Consider the following 21636-nt stretch of genomic DNA (forward strand, 5'->3'; position numbering starts at 1 on the left):
ATACAGGAGACTAGTAACATTTTCTTTATACATCTGTATATTGTTTGAGTGGTTACAACGAGCATGTATTACTTCTGAATAAAAAAAGTTAAAAAAAACTAAATAAGCACAATAACTGACTAGACATTAGCAATATAACATTATTACAAGTGCACGAGCATCATACTGGAATGCACAAATAGAATTCTTTGTTTGTAAACAACTTTACATTTGTTCTTTCTACCTCAAAATCAGGTAGGGCTAATACCTAAGTTAATTTTAAAGATAAGAAAACTGAAACATAAGGAGTTGATGCTCAAAGTCACCCTCCTTATTAGTAGTAAAGAAGGAACTGGAATCCAGATGCCGTCGCGCCTACTCTGACCATGTTTCAAGCTGGATAAAACCCCAGCTTAAACCAAGGTCAGTGAAGGGCACAAAAGCTGCTCCAGCAACTGAATGAGGAAAAGTAAGGCAGGGCATTCTGTCATCTTCCACCACGCCCACACACACACTGGTTTCGGTCAGAGAAGCTCCCCTGTTTCATGCATGCGCTTCTAAGTAGCTTTTCATTTTCTAAAAGGATTCCAACATTTACCCAATTTTGAAAAGTTTGAAAGTTTGAAAAATCAATGCTCAAAAACACACAGAGAGGGTCCCTTTAGTAACAATAATCCTGCCAGTGATGTCCATCAAAAAATAGAAACAGGTGAAATATAAGGCAAAAAAATGTCTTTGAATCTCAAATAAAACCACATCCAATCCAAATGTTTAGTGAAAAATTGTTCCTTTTAAATTCATTTATTTCTTATCAATGTTAAATATGCTTTAATTTTTCTAACAATTAAAAATCATGAACCTAGTGGGAGATTATCTAGTATTTCCAAAAAATGTGTCCTAAAAAATAAAAGATGTTTTTAACACAATACTAAATACTAGAGTCATAAGAATGCTTTAGTTTAACCACCAATTCTGTTGGAATCTGGAAATTACTAATGATACATAGAATTATAACCAGAAATACCTGGATGAAAACAAAACCAAATATATTTCCATCCAATCTGATTATTTTTTACATAGTGTAAGACTTCAGTTTTTTTGAATGGGAACCCGAAATAAAAAAAGATGTGGGAGTGAACAAAACAAAGATACAATAGTATCCTTTCTGAGAAAAAGAAGGGTTTGCTGTAATGACTGGTCCATACAAAAGTAATAAAATAACAGAGAAGAGCAGAGCTTCAAAACAGAAATACCTGCACAAGAGAAAATTCAAACAGATGCCTTCTTTTTACCAATGACATAATTATTAGCCCCATCAGTGATATCTGGTATGCCGGCTGGCATGAAGGATAAAAAGCAGGGAAGAGGACCTGCCCTCCCAGGAGAGAAGCTCCTGGAGCAGAGCTTAGGAGTTAATCAGCTAAGTACCCACAGTGTCTGGAGCACGTGCTTAGCATCTATGGGTATTTAATAGTACCTATTGAATTTGAATTGAACATCACCTTTGTGCTAGCTGTTTTATGTAGGCTTGATCATCTACGCCTCCAGATAACCCTAAGAGGTAAGTTATTATTCCCATTTTTAAAAATTAAGGAACTGAGACTCTGAAATGTTAATAGCTTACTCAAAGATCACTGAGCTAAGTCGTGGTGAGGATAGAATTTGAACTCAAATCTAACTGAGTACAACGTTCATGCTACCTCCTATGTGAAGAATCTAAAGTCTTGGGGGGCCTAGCTGACTCAAGTGGAAGAGCATGCAACTCTTGATCTCAGGGTCATGAGTTCAAGCCCCATACTGGGTGTAGAGATTACTAAAATAAATAAACTTTTTAAAAAAGGATTTAAAATCTTCTTTCTCCCCTCTAAGTTATTTTACTTTTTTTTCTAAGATTTACTCATTTATTTATCTGAGGAGTGTGAGCAGGGGAGGGGCAGAGGGAGAGGGAGAAGCAGGCTCCCTTAGCACTAAGCAGGGACCCTGACTCGGGGCTCGATCCCAGGACCCTGGGATCATGGCCCGAGCCGAAGGCAGACGCTTAACTGACTGAGCCACCCAGGCGCCCCTCTAAGAAAATTTCTTAAATACAAGGTAAAATCTGGTTAGCTTATTTTAAAACTTGTACTGCACTTATGAACTGCAGTTGACAAACTCAGATCTGGTCATTTGCTCATTCATTCAGCAAATAATTAGTGTGGGAACAACAGCAATGCACAAAGCAAATCCCCTGCCCTCAGGGAACGTCCACACATGCTGGGTGCTGTCAGGTATTGATCAGTGATATGAAGAAAAATAAAGCAGGTGAAGGATCTACAAAGTGATGTGGAAGAAAAGAGGTTTTGATGTTAGATATGGCGGTCTGAGAAGCCCTCTCTGAAGAGGAGACCGTTGAGAAGCCACCAGAGGGGAGAAGAGTACTCAAGGCAGAAGGAAGAACTTACGAAGACTGTTTAGTAGGTCCAGAAACAGTAAAAAGGATTAAAAAGGATAGGATATCTGGAGCAGGGTGAGTCAGCATTTGGGGAAGAGGTAAGAATGGGTTTAGAGAAGTAGGCAGGAATATTAGGGGGGCATGGTAAAACCTTCAGATTTTATTCTCAGTATGGTGGGAAATTCTGGGGGTTTTAAGCAAGAAAATTTATGTGTGTGAGTAACTTTCTTTATTCATCTATATTTCAGCTAGAATATACATTTCTTCCTAGTGGAAGAAATTTAATCTCAGGCAATTGAAAGTGCTCTGCTCCTTCCCTAGAGCTGTATTTTAGTTGAAGGGAAGGTAGCTAATGGGGTGTCAGAATGGTTGTAGCGCCTGGCTCTTGGGTCACCATCTGGCATCTCCTGAGACATGCACCATGCTTGGTTTTGTAGTTGGACTCTCCCTCATTCCCATATATAATGACTCTGCCACTTCTGTGCCCTCTCAGGTATGCAAGATTTTATTCTATGGATCATCACACCATACCAGGGCAAGCAGGAACTCGCTGGACCTGTCTCAGGCCCTTTACCACTTCCTTGCTATTCTTGAGCACACGAAAATAATGGAATTTCCTGGGGCCAAGGTTGAAAGGTCAGAACCCTAGAAGGCCACCCACCACCCAATACCAGCCTCACTTCACCTCCACCGCCACTCTGGAAGCAGAGGGAATTCTGGCTCGCTGGCGCTATGAACACACCCCAGGAGGAAGGCACAGGGTCTCTCCTGCTCTCGGACTGATGTGAGTTTCTGCTGTTCTGTTCAGGGGATGATGGAAAGGCAAGAACTCATATTCTACCTTGGCCTCTAGCTCTCTTCTTTGCCTGACACTGAGAATCTTTTCTAGCATCAAAGCAGGAAAAATGTATCACTGTGCTTAGGTGTTGAAATCCCAAAGCCTTTCTCTGTTTTTCTTGCTATATTCTCTCTCTTCTGAGAACATGGGTGCCATTGTCCGGGAGGCGGCTAGGCACAGAACAAAGGATACAAGAAATACAAGGAGAAAAACTCAGTATCTCAAAATATTATCCCCACATGTTCAAAATCTTAGTTTACTGGGGCGCCTGAGTGGCTCAGTCATTAAGCGTCTGCCTTCAGCTCAGGTCATGATCCCAGGGTCCTGGGATCGAGCCCGGCATCAGGCTCCCTGCTCCGCGGGAAGCATGCTTCTCCCTCTCCCACTCCCCCTGCTTGTGTTCCCTCTCTCGCCGTGTCTCTCTCTGTCAAATAAATAAATAAAATCTTAAAAAAATAATAAAGTTCAAAATCTTAGTTTGTTATTTTACTTTCATAATATCTACTAAATGCTAGTATGTGCTAAATGTGACATTTTGATCACCATTTGTAAATGTGAGGCATGTCCTAAAACCCATCACTGCTAGTCATAGCAGCAAATGGTTTTTCCTCTCTCTTCTATGGTAATAAAGAAAGTCAAGCAATGGACCATTCAGATGGAAAAAAAACAAAAACAAAAACAAAAACCCAACACTGTTCTTAGTTACAAACAACAAATGGCAACTTTGGCTGAGTTAAGCAGGGAAGAAATGTGTAAGAATACCAGGGGACGCCTGCGTGGCGCAGTCGGTTGAGCACCCGACTGGGTTTCGGCTCAGGTCCTGATCTCAGGGTCAGGGGATCAAGCCCTACGTCGGGCTCCACGCTCAGCTTGGAGTCAGCTTGAGATTCTCTCCCTCTCCCTCTGCCCCTCCCACTCATGCTCTCTCTCTCTCTCTCTAAAACAAATAAATCTTTAAGGAAAAAAAAAAAAGAACACCGGGAGGATGGAAGAGCAGGCTGGAAGGCTAGGAGGCCAAGCAGACGTCCAGAGCTATGCTGGAGGACAGGTACGCGGCCACCACCACCTGCTCCAGCTGGGGTCCTGCAACCGTGACAGCACACGGAGGGCCAGAACTGCGGCCCCCTGCCTGCCACTGATGAAACAACCCGTCCCCAGGACAGATTCTGCACAGTCCTTTTTTGTTCAAAGTCCTAGCTTCTGATTCAAAGTCTAGACCAAAGCAAGATCATGTTCCCAGCACCAAAGCAAACTGTGGAAGAAGGTATGTGACACGGGAGACCGTGGGGAAGAGTTTAGATGCTGGGCAGCTAAAAAAGAAGACTACAGTCCAGCATATGCATATTTTAAAACAGTAACAGTGTATTCATAACAACTACTATTATAATTAACTTATCATCTTTTGGCTCACGTAAATTATAAGCAGGAATATCTTTCCTCAACTACTCTCATGACCCAGCTCTGACCCTCTCTATTATGGCATACCCACAACTGTTTTAGATAGACCTCGAGTTAAAATATGAGGCTGAATCATGCAAAACCATCATTTTTATGAGTCAAAAATTGTCAAATACTGGCAATGTCTGATGGCTTACCATATACAATGGTGGACTCACTAAGTTCCTAGGATCTGATTCAAGGGATCAGGGCATATTTTCTAGGTCTTCAAGTACTTGAAGAATTATCACATAGAATTGCTGATTGCAACTCAGCAACATATTCATATCAATCCAGAAAACAGAAACAGCATGAAGGTGTGAAAGCAAAAATTCATTTCTTTATCTATTTACTGAGCACTTCCCATATGTGCCAGACACACAGTCTGCTTACGACAGCAAACACAGCACTGCTCTCACAGAGCTTACAGTCTCAGGGGACAGATCTGGGCCCAATAAAGAGGACTCAACAATGTTCAGAGTTATTAAAAATTACAAAGATATAAGAAAAGAAGTTTTGTTAAGAGAAATTAAAATAGTAGGCATTTGTATTGTTCATTACTATCTACATTAGCTTTCACATATTATTTTATTTGATATGACAATCTCATCAATTGATTGTAAAGATACAATATTATTTCTATTGGTTTCAGTTACTTTTTTTTAAGATTTTATTTATTTTATTTTTAATAAGCAGGGGGAGTGGCAGGCAAAGGGAGAGGGAGAAGCAGACTTCCCGCTAAGCAGGGAGCCCGATGCGGGGCTTGATCCCAGCACCCTGGGATCACGACCTGAGCCGAAGGCAGCGGCTTAACCGCCTGAGCCACCCAAGAGCCCCAAGGTTTCAGTTACTTTAAATTTTGACCCAGGAGTTCTCATTACTCACTGGGCCTGAAATCTTTGATAATGGATATCTATTCACAATACTGTTTTAAATAATATGTGTCACAAAGCACATATAATTTGTTATTAATGTATTTTTCCAGTATAGTACTTTCTCTAGGTAGACAGAAATAGGGAAAAAAGAAATTGTTGCCTTTTTTTGAAAAATATTTCTTAGTATTGGTTTTTTATTCCTATTAGCAGTATAATCTATTGCTTAGCCAGACTACAGGATAATGGTTAAGGAAATACCATTCTTGAGATAAGAAGAGTTTTTGCTGGTGTGAAAACCACATGTCATTTTTCATCTACATTAACTCATGTTCTGGAGGAAAAGCTTATGAATAATTTAAGAGATTGTTCAATTCCTCCTAGTACCACAGACATTCCTTCAAGCACTAAATAGAAAATCACACAGCAAATATATCAGACATCCTTCAAAAGTCAGCTAAAAACACTTCCTAAATAATATAATTTACCTCATAGTTAAAGATGCAAAATGTCTGAAGAACAATTTTGTAAAATGTATTTTAAACACCAGGAGACTTGGCTATATAAAAGAAGACTGAAATGAATAATTTAATAAAGAAACAATATTTTATAATCCTAACAAATACATTACAGTTTTACCTGTTTAGGCGAGTTTGTTTTATTCAGCAAACATTTATTGACCGTGTTAAGTACTAGGAAGTGTTCTCTGTTTTTTGAATTTTAAATATACATATTTTTACATAGGAGATTTTCTTTACGTGAACTTTTAAGTATGTAGCAACTCTTAAGTATTTCTAAAATGTAAAGAAATTGCTAAAAGTTGTCTGAAAGTAAACCATGACAGATCAATTTTAATAAAATCATATTTTTTTAATTATATACATGTTCTTATAAATTTCTTTCCTTTTCTTTTCTTTTGCTATTTTTTCCTGTTTCTAACATTGTGAGGGATAGTTATATGATAGCATGATATATAATTTGAGAATAATCACAAAGAGGTTTATTTTTTTATTGAGGTATACAAAGAAATTTATTAATAAAAATAGTCTAGAATACGAAATGTAAATTAGGTAGTCCTAATATATTCTTAAGATTAAATATTCTATTCTAGATGCAACAGAAATAATAAGTTGGATTTTAGTTTTAAGAAGACTGATCTGTGATTAGACAATACACCATACAATAGGAGGTGATAAGGTCTTTTCTTGCTTTCCATCTGGAAGATACTTTCTTATACCATTGTAAGTTACAGTAAAACTATGTCACATATAATACGAAAGATCTCAATAAAATTTTAGAATCACTTTTTAGCCATCTAAAACTTTAAGTAAAAGCCATACAACTGTTTTTGTCGTTCCTGTTATTACTATTTAAAGGATTCTTGTTTCCATATGCTCCTTAAAGTGTTCCGTTTTTAGATGGTTTTAGTAAGTTATTTGATACATAACAGCAGGCATAATGTTGAAACGAACTTCATTTTAAAATTTTTACACTCATCATTTTAAGCATATATTTCCAGTTGATTACTGTGTAAAACTGTCAAATAGAATTTTAAAACGTTTCATTCTTAAGAGCGAGTCTTTAAAATTACACCTTGATGCCAGAGGCATCCCATTCGTTCCACTGCAGTAGAGGAAGGAGACCCAGACTGAGCATTCCAACACTGGCCCAGTTCTCCTATTATTCAACTTGTGTTCTTGGACAGGTCACTTAACCTTGACAGTAAAAATGATGAGGCCATTACAAATGATCTCTCAAGTCCCTCTCCTTATCCTAACAACCAGCTAGGCCAAATAAATTGTCAGAGAATGCTGGTACATCATCCATCAGGGATTCCATTTCTTTTTAAAGAATTTCTTTACTTATTTAAGAGAGAGAGAGTGAGAGAGAGCACAAGTGGGGGTGGGGCGCAGAGGGAGAGGGACACACAGACTCCCTGCCAAATAAAGAGCCCCATGTGGGGCTCAATCTCAGGACCCCAAGATCATGACCTGAGCTGAAGTCAGATGCTTAAATGACTGAGCCACCCAGGCACACCCTCATCAGGGATTCTAGACACCAGGACTGGATTTTACTGTCATACAAAGATTTAGACATGAATATAAATAAGGGAAGAGAGACTACGTATTAAATGTTCTTTCAATTATACTTTTATGTTTACATCAGACATTTTTCACTGGTTTACATATCCATTTAAAAGATATTTATTGAGCCTCTATTACATAGTGGGCTCTGGGGAGACAAAGATGAAAGATTCCCTCAAAGAGCGTTCACTCTAGTTGAGGAACATTGATTTCTAAACAATCAAATGTAGTGACATATTACAGTTTCTACAGTAAATATCCATCTATGGAATATAGGGGAGATTAGGAGAGAAAATGGTCATTTCTATTTTGAAGAAGTCAGAAAAGCCTTTATTTTGGAAATGACATTTGAAATGAGTTTTATAAAAGATCAATAATACAATCTTAAAAAGAAATTAAGAAAACAATTCCATTGACAATAGTACCAAAAATAATAAAATACTAAGGAAAAACTTTAACAAGGAGGCAAAGGACTGACAACTACAAAATGGTGCTGAAAGAAATTGAAGAAGACACAACTAAATGGAAGACATTTCACATTTAGGGACTGGAAGCCCTAATACCACTAAGATGGCAATACTACCCAAAGCCATCTACAGATTTAATGTAATTCCTACCAAAGTTCCAATGATGCTTTTTGCAGAAATAGAAAAAAAAAAAATCATCCTAAAATTCATATGGAATCTCAAGGGACCCTAAATAGCCAAAAACTCTTAATAAAGAAGAACAAAGTTGGAAGTCTCACACTTCCTCGTTCCAAAATTTACTACAAAGCTACAGTCATCAAAACAGTGTGCTCACACCTGTCAGAATGGCTAAAATCAAAAACACAAGAAACAACAGGTGTTGGTGAGAATGTAGAGGAAAAGGAACCCTCTTTTTTTTTTTTTACACTGGTGGTGGGAATGCAAACTGGTGCAGCCACTCCAGAAAACAGTATGGCGGTCCCTCAAAAACTTAAAAATAGAGTTACCTTACGACCTAGTAATTGCACTATTGAGTCTTTATCCAAAAAAGGCAAAAACACTAATTCAGAGGGATACATGTACCCCTATGATTATTGCAGCGTTATTTACAATAGCCATAAATAATAAATAATAATATGAAAACAAATATAAATAAATAATAAATTAAATAATAAGTAAATAGTTACTTACAATAGCAGCCCAAGTGTCCATTGATAGGTAAATGGATAAAGAAGATACGGTATACAATGGAATATTATTCAGCCATAAGAAAGAATGAAATCTTACCATTGGCAACAACGTGGATAGAACCAGGGAGTATAATGCTAAGTGAAATAAGTCAGAGAAAGACAAATACCATATGATTTCATTCATATGTGGAATTTAAGAAACAAAACAAATGAACAAAGATAAAAAAGAGAGAGACAAACCAAGAAACAGACTCTTAACCATAGAGAACAAACTGATGGTTACCAGAGGGGAGGTTGGTGGGGGGATGGATGAAATAGGTGACGGGGATTAAAGAGTACACTTACCATAATGAGCACTGGGTACTGTATAGAGTTGTTGAATCACTATATTGTATACCTGAAACTAATACTGTATATATGTTAATTATACAAAAATTATATAAAATTATATAAAAAAAGGAAAAACACACAACAGTGTGGTACTGGCAAAAAGGTAAACCTATAAAAATGGAACAGAACAAAGAGCCCAGAAATAAACCCTCTTGTATATGGTCAAATGGTTTTCAGCAAAAATGCCTAGACCCATTCAGTGGGGAAAGGACATTCTTAACAAATAGTGTTGGGAAAACTGGATATCCACATTGTAGAAGAATGAAGTTAAACCCTTACCTTATACCATGTACAAAAAATTAACTCAAAATGGATCAAAGACTAAACTAAACATAGGAGCTAAAACTATAAAGTCTTAAAAGAACACATAACTTCATGACTGTGGACTTGGCAATGATTTCTTAGACATGACACCAAAAGCACAGACAACAAAAATAAAAATAGATTAATTAGACTAAATTAAAAACTTCTGAAAAGTTAAAAATTAAAAAACTTTAAAAAATTAAAAAGTTAGAAATTAAAGCTGGAAAAAAGAGAAACACCTTCCATTTAAATAAGTGATACTATAAGTTCTGAATGTTTCCAAATGTACCAGTTACCGTACATTTTGATGATTAATGCCAAGATTCATAAATATTGAGCTAATTAACTACATTTAAATATTTTTAAATATACAAAATTCATGAACCCCTTTAAGAAAAACAAAGTTGTGCATCAAAGGAAATGATCCGCAGAATGCAAAGGCAACCTATAGAATGGGAGAAAATATTTGATAATCATGTATCTGATAAGGACTAAATATCTAGAATATATAAACTCCTACAACTCAGGACGCCTGGGTGGCTCAGTAGGTTATGTGTCTGCCTTCGGCTCCGGTCATGATCCCAGGGTCCTGGGATCAAGTCCTGCATGGGGCTCCTTGCTCAGTGGGGAGCCTGCTTCTCCCTCTGCCTGCCACTCCCCCTGCTTGTGCTCTCTCGCTCCCTGACAAATAAAGAAAATCTTTAAAAAAAAAAAAAAAGAACTCCTACAACTCAACAACAAAAAAAAACAACAATCTGATTAAAAAATCAATGAAGAAGAAAGAGACATTTCTTCAAAGAAGGTATATAATAAGCGAGCAAGCATATGAAAATATGCTCAAAATCACTCTCATTAGGGGAATGAAAATCAAAGCCACAATGAGATATCATTTCACACCCATTAGGATGACTACCATCAAAAAAAAAAAAAAACAACAAAAACAAAAAACCTTCTGGGCTCTAGGATGACACCTACATTTCTGGCCCATGTTCCTTTTAGGATAGTGGAGAGGGTTACCAAAATAGTAAATATGAGAGCAGAAACAAGGTTAAGCAGTAAAGAAGAAGGTTCAGAAACCTGAAAATACACTTAAGAAATAAAGAGGTAAGCCAATAAAATAAACTGAGAAGATGTACTAAGAGAGGTTAAAAAAAGAACCAAGAAAGTGGTATCTCAGTAGCGAAAAGGTGAGTCTAAAGCATCTATTAGGTCTAGGAATTAGAAAGCCATCAGTGGCCTGTGTTGTGACATAGTAGGTTATAACCCACTGACTGCAGGAGCTTAAAGAAAGGACAGTAAGCACACGTAAAGAAGTGGAGACAGATATCAGAGGCTACGCTTTTACACATTTTTGGCTCAGAAGGGAAGGAGAGGTTCAATGCAGGAGCTGTGGGAAATTCAAGGTTAAGGGAGTGCTGAGTTTTCTGTTATTTACATTGTTTCTTGTTTGTTTATTTGTCTGGGGATAAGAAAGGCATAATCCAGTTAACAAAGTTGGGGAAATGAGCTGATGAAGAGGAAACGCTGGAGATGCGGAAATGCCGTGAAGAGAGGAAGGAACTGGTAGAGCAAGATCCAGATAGCCACACCAGATCAAGAACACAGCTGAAGAGATTAGTCTTAGGGAGACAGAAGACACCTCTTTTCCTAAAACTATATGGGATTTAAAAAGCCAAATGCAGTAGCAGTAGGTTTACTACATACAGGGAACAAATGAAGCAGGTCCCAGCCTCAGTTTTATCTGTGGAGGGAAGAGCAGAAGGTTAAGGGAACCTAAGAAAAGGCTGGAGCAGTGACAGGGGACAGGAGAAAGAAAAAAGCAGGAGCAGTGGGATTGCTGAACAGGATGCTGCTGAGTCTGGAAAACTTATACTTGCAGGAGAACCAATCTACAGGACTGTACAATTTCTTCATTTTCTCACACATCTGATAAAACTACTCATTAATGTGTGTTACATGTCACACATTCTAGAAGGAACTAAGTAAACAATGGTCAACAAAACAGTCATGGTCCTTGCCATCATGGAGCTTCATCCAGAAAACACTGTCAAACAAAATTACACAATTACAACCTGTGATGAGGCCTGTGAAAGAGACACACCAGGTACAGTGACAGAGGGCTCACTTATGAGGAGACTCTCTCTACGGGGCACAGGAAACGCTCTCTGAGGTGGTGACATTTGAGCTACGGAATGAAAAGGTCCAAATGGAGGGTCTACTCAGACATTTGCAAAAGTTCCACGGCAAGAATGAACTCGTTGAGTCCGTGATGAACCATGATGAGACAGGAGACCAACACGGAGACACCGTGGACCACAGCAAGGAGTCTGGAGTTTATTTTGCCCACGTGTTGGGGTAAAAAAGCAAATGGCTAAACTGATCTACCATCAGTGTTTGCCAGCCTGGTGAAAGAGAAGAAAAAGAAGACAAGACACCCGAAAGAACCACCAACAGAGTGAGGCACTATGAGGCCATGACCAGTTTAAGAAGGAATAAACTATGTTGGCCAGGAAGAAGAGACCAGAGACCTCAGTGAGGTTCCACAGCATGAATAGCATGAGGTTCCACAGCATGGAAAGAAAGTGAAACAGCATAAAGGGTGAGAAGTTAGGGTGCTAGACAGCTATATCCGATTTACGGTCTTAGAAGAGTTCAGGTGGATGAATAGCCAAAAGGTATCACTATGCTTATGAACTGGGAGAGCAGAGTATGAGTATTAGAGGGTACCTTCAAAGAAGTCAAGGGATTTTAAGAAAAGTAATAGCTGTGATGCTAGCAGTGGGGGTGGTGGGGATTTATCATTATTATTAATGATAATAGCTACCATCTATTTACCCTTGTATATGTGCCAAACACTGTGCTAAGCACTTCATGTATGTTATCTCAGTTTATTTTGAGAAGTCATTATTATGCTTGTTTTATAAATAAGGAAACTGAATGCAATGTCACTTCTAAAAGACTCCAAATCCACAGCTCACTTTGAGACAGGATGTTTGGATGGTTGTGTTCATGGTGCTGCAAGAAAAGGTCACAATGTGAGCTAGGAAACAAAGTGCTCAAAAAGTGAGAGGAAATATTTGGACAACAGCAAAGAGGAGAGGTAGAGGGTAACAAAACTCTAATAGCATGAACTACCAATAAGAAAAGGCTTGTATGTGAGGGTAGAATGGGGACAAAGCAACAGAGAACTAAGAGAACATGGATGACATCTCTGGGCCCCATGGTGTGAGGCACTGGTGGAAAGAACAGCCTGCACCCAGAGGAAGCTGCGATCTCAGACTAGCAAATAGATCAGCTAAGGCAAGAAGGTAAAGGGGATGCTCCTGAAAGCCAGGAGTCCAGTTGCTAATTTACAGTGTAACCGACTAGCGTAGTGATTAAAAACACAGAATCTGGTGGAGGGTGGGCAAAACCAGTGCAAGGAGTCAAAAGTACAAATTTCCAGTTATAATATAAATAAGTCAGGGGATGTAATGTACAACATAGTGTCTGTATTTAATAATGCTGTATTGCATATTAGAAGGTTGCTAAAAGAATAAATATATTTTTTAAGATTTTATTTATTTATTTATTTGAGAGAGAGAGAGAGGGAGAGCACACGCACAAGCGGGGGTAAAAGGGGGAAAGGAACAAGCAAGACTCCAGGCTCAGCACAAGCTGGACAGAGGACTCAATCCCCCGACCCTGAGATCAGGACCTGAGCAGAGGCAAAACCAAGAGTTGGGTGCTCAACCAAGCCACCCAAGTGCTGCGAGAGTAAATCTTAAAAGTTCTCATCACAAGGAAGAAATTTCTAACTATGTGAGGTGATGGATGTTAACTAGATTTATTTCACTATATATAAATAACAAATCATTACATTGTAAACCTGAAACTAATATAATGTTATGGGTCAACTGTACAATAAAAGAATATGTCTAACAACAGGGGAAAAGTAAAATTAATTAGGATGCAATGGAATACTAATCAGTAAAGATGCTTTTGGAAACTATTTCATGTTGATGATAATGATAGCTAACTTGAGAGCATTTATTCTGTACCAAATACTGTTCTTTATGTACATTATATTTCATACATATATTATAATGAATGATAGTAATATTTTTTTTTTTTAAAAGCACACAGAATTTAGAGCCAGACTGCCCGGATTTGAGTCCTGGCTCTATGACTTACTATTAAATTATTTAGCCTCTTTGTGCTTCATTTTCCCTATCTATAAGATAGGAAGATAATAATGGTCTCTATCTCATAGAAATGCTAAAATTAAATGAGTTAGTATTTGTAAGATGGTAAGAATAATGGCACAAAGTAAATCCACTTAAGTGTTTGACTGAAAATCAAATAAAATAAAAGAGGGGATGTAGGGAACCACGATATGCCACTCTAAAATACGCCACTTTGGCACAAGAATTTTGAGCAAATGAGAATCAGTAGATGCAGAAAGAAACCTTCCAGATCTTTCCTTGGCTGACTAAAAGCAGACACTTCTGAAAAATGAGACTGCCCAAAATCCCCTCCAAGATGGACCTGTACAAACCCTACTCTGTTAGAGCCCCCCATATGTTTACCTTCCCAAAATTTGCCACTCCAGAAAGCCTAAAACCCCTTTTTTTGTCTTATCATTTCTCTACAAAGTTACTGTTCTCCTATTAAGATCCATATCAGCCCAAGTTCTAACCACCCTCTTGAGTTACTCTTCACTGAATCTTCTCTACATGATGTGTACTGCACACATTAATAAAATCCTTGTTTTTCTGTTAATCTTTTATCGGTCTAATTTTACGGGGTCCCTGAGGGACAATCCAGGAGGGTAGAAGGAAAAACACATTTCCTCCTGTCAACGTCTAGAGCGTTGGGGTCCCTGGGTAAGGGTCGCGAAATCACCAGGACACAGGGGATGCAGAGCAAAGGCAGCACTTGCAACTGCATACTGCCGTTTATTTCTTGACATCTTATATACTCTTTACAATCAAAATATATTGTTACTGATTAACAATGTAAGCATTAAAATATCCCGATACTTCTTTACGCAAGAAAGGACAAAAACAAATCAACTCCGGTTGCACCGGAATAATTACATATCTTAAGTAAATCTCATTCTCTGATCAGCTTTTGTGCAAAGGTACTTCATGACCCATTCCCCGAAACTACATAGAGATAGAATCAAATCCTATGCAGGAATGCTGGGATTAGACAACACCCCGCATACGGAGCCATTCTCTCTGGTGAGCGTCACAAGGAACAATTTATTAGAAACATCAGGAGCCATTTCTCAGCTGACCGGATGCCTGAGGCATAGGCACACAACAAGGCGAGGGAGACTTTTCCCCCTCTCAGGCCTGGGCGTTCCCGACCTTACCCTGTGTGCGCCACAGCACACAAACAATTCCGGCCACAGAGGGCTCACATGCCTATGTTGGCCTCATCCTCCCCTACAGGGACAGTGGAAAAGGGTAAAAGACGGATGTGAAGGGACAGGAAGTGTGGGGGACCTGTGTCTAGGGGAGCGTGCACACAGAAGCAGGTCATGCAACAGAGCCTCTGAAGGTCCTCAGTGGTACAGGGTTGTGATTCAGACATCCTGACTGGGGAGAAAAGCTGGTCTTTGCTTATTTTAAATGAAGTGTGGCAAAGGTGTTCTGATGTTTTTAAACACAGACTAACCCAGGCCATGAAGGGGAAGGATGCCCACCTGCCTGTGGTAGTGAGAAGTCCAAGACTTCTAACATCTTCTGTTATAGAAGATATTATATTTCTTCTGTAATAGAGCAGCCTAGAAAGGCCCAAAGATACCAGCAACCAAAGAGATTCCCCACAACAAGTAGAAAACATAGGGCATATGCTCCCCATCTTTTGGGGGAAATGACCGTCAGCATAAGAGAAAGTATAATGTTCAAATGAACATCCTAAAAACCTTTCACTTTTCCTTATATGAGATAAATACACTTGGAATGTTTTCTCAAGGGCACTTTCCTCATTTAAAAAAAAGATTTGCAAGAACTATTGTAATTCTAGTGGGCTAAACTTTTAGCAATCTCTCAATCTAATACACATCTTAACAAAATTACAAAATTACATTTTGCTGAAATAAATGAATGAAATCACATATTCATTTCTACACAAACAGCTTTGCAATGCAATTTCATCATTGTAAGATGCGGAGAAATGCCATATAAATGCAAAATTTTCACTACCTTCTTAGCTCTATGAGCTACCGTGTACTTCTAAGGAGAAAGTAGGTGCTGTTTTATTCTGGAAAAACAGAATCTCTCAAGGTCAAGATAGGAAGCTGATACACAGAGTTCTGATGCCACACACCTTACTGGCTTCCTCAAGCAGCTATCCCATAAACCTACATGGACATGGTGTGCAAAGATGGGCTTGGTCTCTTCAGCCCACTAGGCATCTACCAGAAACAACAGTTAGCAACAGCACATCTGGATGCATAATTCAAGCACTGATGGTAAAAGCACATATATTCAGACTGTATTAGTCCAAAATGTAGAATAATTTTCTTCAATTTTACACATTAAAAATTCTAAATTATTCTTTATCCTGAAATTTTTCAGCAATGAATTCAAGTATTAGGGCCTAAAATTCAGTTCTTTTTTCATAACAACTATATAATATTTTAAGAATGTTTCTTTTAACTTATAAATTTTAAAACTCTATGAAAATTAGGTAAATCAAACTATTCATGAATTATAATTTTCAACAACTTTTCAAGTTAGTTTTACTTATAATATGTACTTAAACTTCTTTATCAATACTTTAATAATTAAATTTATTTTCTTTAAAAATGCTGCTCTCCATTAAGTCAAACTAGCTCTGCCTTCACTATTTTGAACAAATAAGATTTTAATATTCTTGTATCGGCATATACACACACATAGTTTATTATACTTTTAAGAAATGTAGTACACCCTGGTCAATTCTAAAAGTAGAAATATATTATTTGAATAAGTAGTTTATAAAATGTGATACAAAGACAAATTACATTATTTACTGATACTGTTGGACTAAAGCAATACTAATCCTGAGGCATTCTTGTCAAAATAAATCTAATGAAGTTGTCAAAATAAATCTAATGAAGTAAAATGCTGACAAAAATTCTCTGTATTGAACACTATATATATGGAGTATTAGTCCATTTATTGACTAAACTTCAACAAAAATTTTCCATATACACATTTAAATATTTAGATTTCTTATAAAAGTGTATGAAAACTATAATCAAAAGCAACAGTACAAAATACACATAAAAGATTAAAAGCAAGCAATAACAAACAGTGATTATATGAGGACAGAATGCTATTCTCCCTCTATTTTCCATTTTTGTAATGTTTTGCTTAAAGTTTGGAAAAGTGTATGTATTTTTAAGCAATAGTCTCTCACATCAAGAAAAGAATTACAGGGGCAGTGGCCTTTCCTAAAATGACAAACCAACACCCTTGGGCTCATAGTCATACTAAAGCTGGCAAGATTTCACATTCCTCAGCACACAATGGATCTTTCATCAATACTGGAAACTGCCTTTGTGAGAATATTTGCTAAGAATGGATGGAATTCTCAATGTTGCAAGCACCCATTGAATTATTCAAAAGAACAATGAATGAATGACTAATTAGAAGTGTTTCTTGAGATCAGGGATATTTATATTCCAAAAGAAAAAAACCTAAATCTAGCATTTTCTCCAGAACAGTTAGGAAGAACAGATTAAGTTTGTTAACCATATATGGGCATTGGTTCCCAAATGCTTTGCTATCAAAACTGTTAGAGTTGCCTTTTTCTTGACCAACTAATAATTTTAATTCCTTCTTGACTCATAAATATTGTTTGCATGTTTGTTGATATGTACTTTGCTCCACAAAAGAAAACTTAACCAACAATGAAATGAAATTTGATCCTCAATGTCTCCCTTAACCCAAAAAGAGAAGCCCTTTTGTTTTTCGTTTTTCTGGTTTTTTAAAATTATTTATTTATTTAAGTAAGCTCTGCGGCCAACGTGAGGCTCAAACTCACAACCCCAAAATCAAGAGTCACATGCTCTTCGGACTGTGCCAGCCAGGCACCCCAAGATGTACCTCTGAATGAGTAACTATAAAACTACATAAAGATAATGTAATATTAAGTTAAAAAAAGTATGTCTCAAAAACTCATATACATGATAAGGTTAAAACCACTTAAAAATACATATACTTTGGGAGAATATAAGGAAATAATAAATACTAACTTCAGGATGATGGTTAGCTTAAATGAATTATGGCCATGGGATGGATTAATGAAAAGGATAACACAGTTAAGGTTATTACCAGTGTCCTAGCTTTTGTTTCATGGATTTTGTTTTGTGTTTTTTGTTTGGCGGCAGATTCCCAGGTGATTATGATACCATTTTAAAATACAGATGGATGAAAAAAATAAATAAATAAAATAAAATAGAGATGGATGGATGGCCGATAGATGATTGATAAAGTAGAACAAGCATGGACCAATGATAATTGTGTTATGAACCAAAGATCACTAAACCTGAAATGAAATAACAGGAAATGATCCAACATGATATGAAGATAAAAATTCTTTACAGCATGTAGATTAGCAACCAAACTACAATCTCTGGATCAACTCAAAAGTCATTCATCCAGATTTTATAACTGTCTTCTTCTACTTCACTAAACACTTTCAATTATGCCACACAAAGTGACCAGTCAGACCTTCTAACATCACCAGTGGACTTCTGCTCAGAGAGTAGAACCTAAAAAGAAAGGGGAAAAAAGGTAGCACAGAGGAAAAGCTGCTGTCTCACCCATGGACTCTCTGGAATGGGGCTGACAATGCCCACGAAGCCTGAATAGGCAACTGGTAATTCTTATCCATACTGTCAATACTTATTAAATGCCAAGTACATGTCAAATGTCATGAAAAGCACTAGAATCCTTCAGATTTATGATTAGGACAGTCCTAGCAGATATTTAAGTCCAGTCCATCACCTTCCAGAGCCCAGAATCAACATATCTTCAGGTCAAAAAATCGAGATAGGACAGTCACAGTGGAAACAGTATGGAGGTTCCTCAAAAAATTAAAAATAGAAATACCATATGGATCCAATAATTCCATTCTTGAGTGTTTACCCAAAAACAAAAACGCTAATTTCAAAAAGACATATGCACCACTATGTTTATTACAGCATTATTTACAATAGCCCAAATATGGAAGCAACCCAACTGTCCATCAATAGACAAATGGATAAGGAAGATGTGGTGTATATACAACAGAATATTCCATAAAAAAAGATGAGATCATGCCATTTGAGACAACATGGATAGACCTATAGGGTATTATGCTAAATGAAATAAGTCAGGCAGAGAAAGACAAATACTATATGATTCTACTCATAAGTGGAATCTAAAAAACAAAACAAAACAAATGAATCAACAAACAAAAAGCAGAATCAGACCTATGAATACAGAGACCAAAATGATGGCTGCAGTAAGGGGGGGGGGGTGGGGAAAATGGGTGAAGGGTGGGGGGAGATACAGGCTTCCAGTTATGGAATGAATAAGTCATGGGAGGGCGTCTGGGTGGCTCAGTCAGTTAAGTGACCGACTACTGGTTTCAGTTCAGGTCATGATCTCGTGGGTCATGAGATGGAGCCTTGCGTCAGGCTCCCTGCTCAGCAGAGAGTCTGCTTGAGAGTCTCTCCCTCTGCCCCTCCCCCCCAACTCCATGCTCTCTCTCCATGCTCATTCTCTCTCTCTCTCTCCCCCCCTCTCTCTCTAAAGTGGATAAATAAATCTTAAAAAAAAAAAGTCATGGGAATAAAAGTTACCACATAAGGAATACAGTCAGTGACACCGTAATAGTGACATATTGGGTAAGATGGTAGCTACACTTGTGGTGAATACAGCATAATGTATAAACTTGTCAAATCACTATGTTGTACACCTGAAACTAATGTAACATTGATGTCAACCATACTCAAAAAAAAAAAAAAATCAAGATAACTTCAGGTATTTTATTTGGCTGCTTACCTACACATGCAAATGCTAAAGCAGCTCATTTATAAAGTAAGGTTATAATGGCTCCCCAAAGTTAAAAGATTTCAAATTTCTATTACAAGAATTGGGGATGGGGAGGAGATTATGTCTTCAAAAGATGAGATTTCACATGGATGTGTTGCTGTTTGTTTTACCTGCTATCTCCAAAAGCGAGTTTACATGATCTCCTTCTGCCAGCTTCACAAATCCAACCTGATTTCCAAAAGTGTCAATCCCTTGAAAGGGCAAAATCAACTGTTTTCCTTGGAGGATTTCTTCTATGAATGGTTTTAATTCCAAAAGAGCACCAATACCACTGGTAAGAGATAATATAATTTTCAGTAACATATTAAGTAATAAAATATATAAAACCAAACAAATAATCAGTTTTAGAAAGATAAATTTTGATATTTGTTCTAATTAGTTTAAAGTTCAAAAATAACTTCAAAACCTAATCTATATGATTAAAATAAAACTATTATTAATTTTTTTTAATTTTAACTTTTTTTATTATGTTCCATTAGTGAACATATAATACATCCATTAATTTTCGATGTAGTGTTCAATGATTCATTAGTTGCGTATAACACCCAGTGCTCATCACAACACATGCCCTCCTTAATACCCATCACCTGGTTACCCCATCCCCCGCCCCCCGCCCTTCTGAACCCTCAGTTTGCTTCCCGGAGTCCAGAGTCTCTCATGGTTTGTCTCCCTCTTTGATTTTTAAACAAAAACTATGGAAGAAGGGAATTAAATCTTTACTTAATTATAATTTATATTATATCAAAGACATGAAAGAAAATACTATTTTATAGTTCACCAAGAAGTTTTTAATCAAGGGAACACTGCACAGACAACTCAAAAAAAATTACTGATCATATATTCCAAAAACCTAATACCAAAAGAGCTCATATTAGATTCTGTGGAAAGTTCTGGATTCTTATTAAAAGTACTAATACAGTATTTATTGTATTTACTTAGGGTAAATACTATTTGCAAAGTACTCTACTAAAACTTAATATTCATTATCTCTTAAACTATAATAGCCTCCGTAACAAGGTAATACTGTAACTGGATTAAACAAAATACAAGCTTATATTTGCCAACTACAACCACATAAGTTTATTTCTGTTTAACCTATGTGATTATAGGACTACTCTATTTCAAATGCTTTCTTTTTCTTCATAATAACAAATGTTTACTATATGAATGAATTAAACATGATCAGGTTTCGAATATTTTGAAAATTAGGATAAATTATTTCCATCTTTAAGAGAATTCTGGTGTAGGTATGTTGTTATGAGAAAAAAAATTAAAATCTCACTAGAGGGCAGCAATTACTCCAAAAAGAAGGGTACAGTCTTACATAATGTAAAGGGCTTTAAAACACCCTTCTGTTGAAACATCATTAATTTAAACTGTCTTGATCGGTGTGATTTGTTCACCAGTAATTATATGTCAAATGTGTGAAAAGAAATGTAGGTATTTTTCTAGCTCTTTCATATTTCTAAATTGGTTTTCATATAAAGTTTGTAACAGATTTCATCCATAACTTCATACTGAGTTTCAATTCTCATCTATGTCATAACAAAATGTACAATACTTCAAAATACCTTTGGAAAGGTCAACATTTCTCATTGTACCTCCAAACCCGCATCCTAAATCCAATCTTTCCTGATTGTATTTATGTTCATCCAAAAAGACACAGTGTACATATGTCTACTGCAAGACTGTCCTTCACTGCGTGCTGGGAGTTAGAGCATGTGAAAGTTGAATGGCCACTTCTGGCTCATCTTTTGTAAACTGGGGAATTCAAGATACTCATTTTAAATGTAACTATGTACTAAAGCAGGCCATGCTAAAGGTTAGGGCTTTTCATAGTGAATTCTTTATGCTATTTTTCATTAAAGAAATAGAGATGATCTAAACTCAGACCAGTTTCAGTTTTTTTCAGTTTTCTAGGAGCATAAACCAATAAATAAGTCCCAATGAGATGTCACTGATCACAGAGTAAGAAAAAGTCATAGTGTCTATTGGTAAGTATCACTAACTTTCAAATTCTTTTAAATAGAATATCTTTTTGATTTATGGAAAGACTTCTTTATGGTA

At 37.0% G+C, this 21636-nt stretch overlaps 1 protein-coding gene across 3 annotated transcripts in view; it reads right to left on the bottom strand.

The window, feature by feature from the left end:
* AKAP7 (A-kinase anchoring protein 7) overlaps positions 1–21636 on the bottom strand; it is a 142511-nt gene that overhangs the window by 86860 nt on the left and 34015 nt on the right. For all 3 annotated transcript variants that reach the window (XM_032407857.1, XM_032407860.1, XM_032407858.1), the window contains exon 5: positions 19680–19840. In XM_032407857.1, coding sequence (XP_032263748.1) covers positions 19680–19840 — 161 coding nt within the window. The remainder of the gene's footprint in view (positions 1–19679; positions 19841–21636) is intronic.

The sequence above is a fragment of the Phoca vitulina genome, unplaced genomic scaffold (assembly GCF_004348235.1).
Source record: "Phoca vitulina isolate PV1807 unplaced genomic scaffold, GSC_HSeal_1.0 scaffold9, whole genome shotgun sequence".
NCBI lineage: Eukaryota > Metazoa > Chordata > Mammalia > Carnivora > Phocidae > Phoca > Phoca vitulina.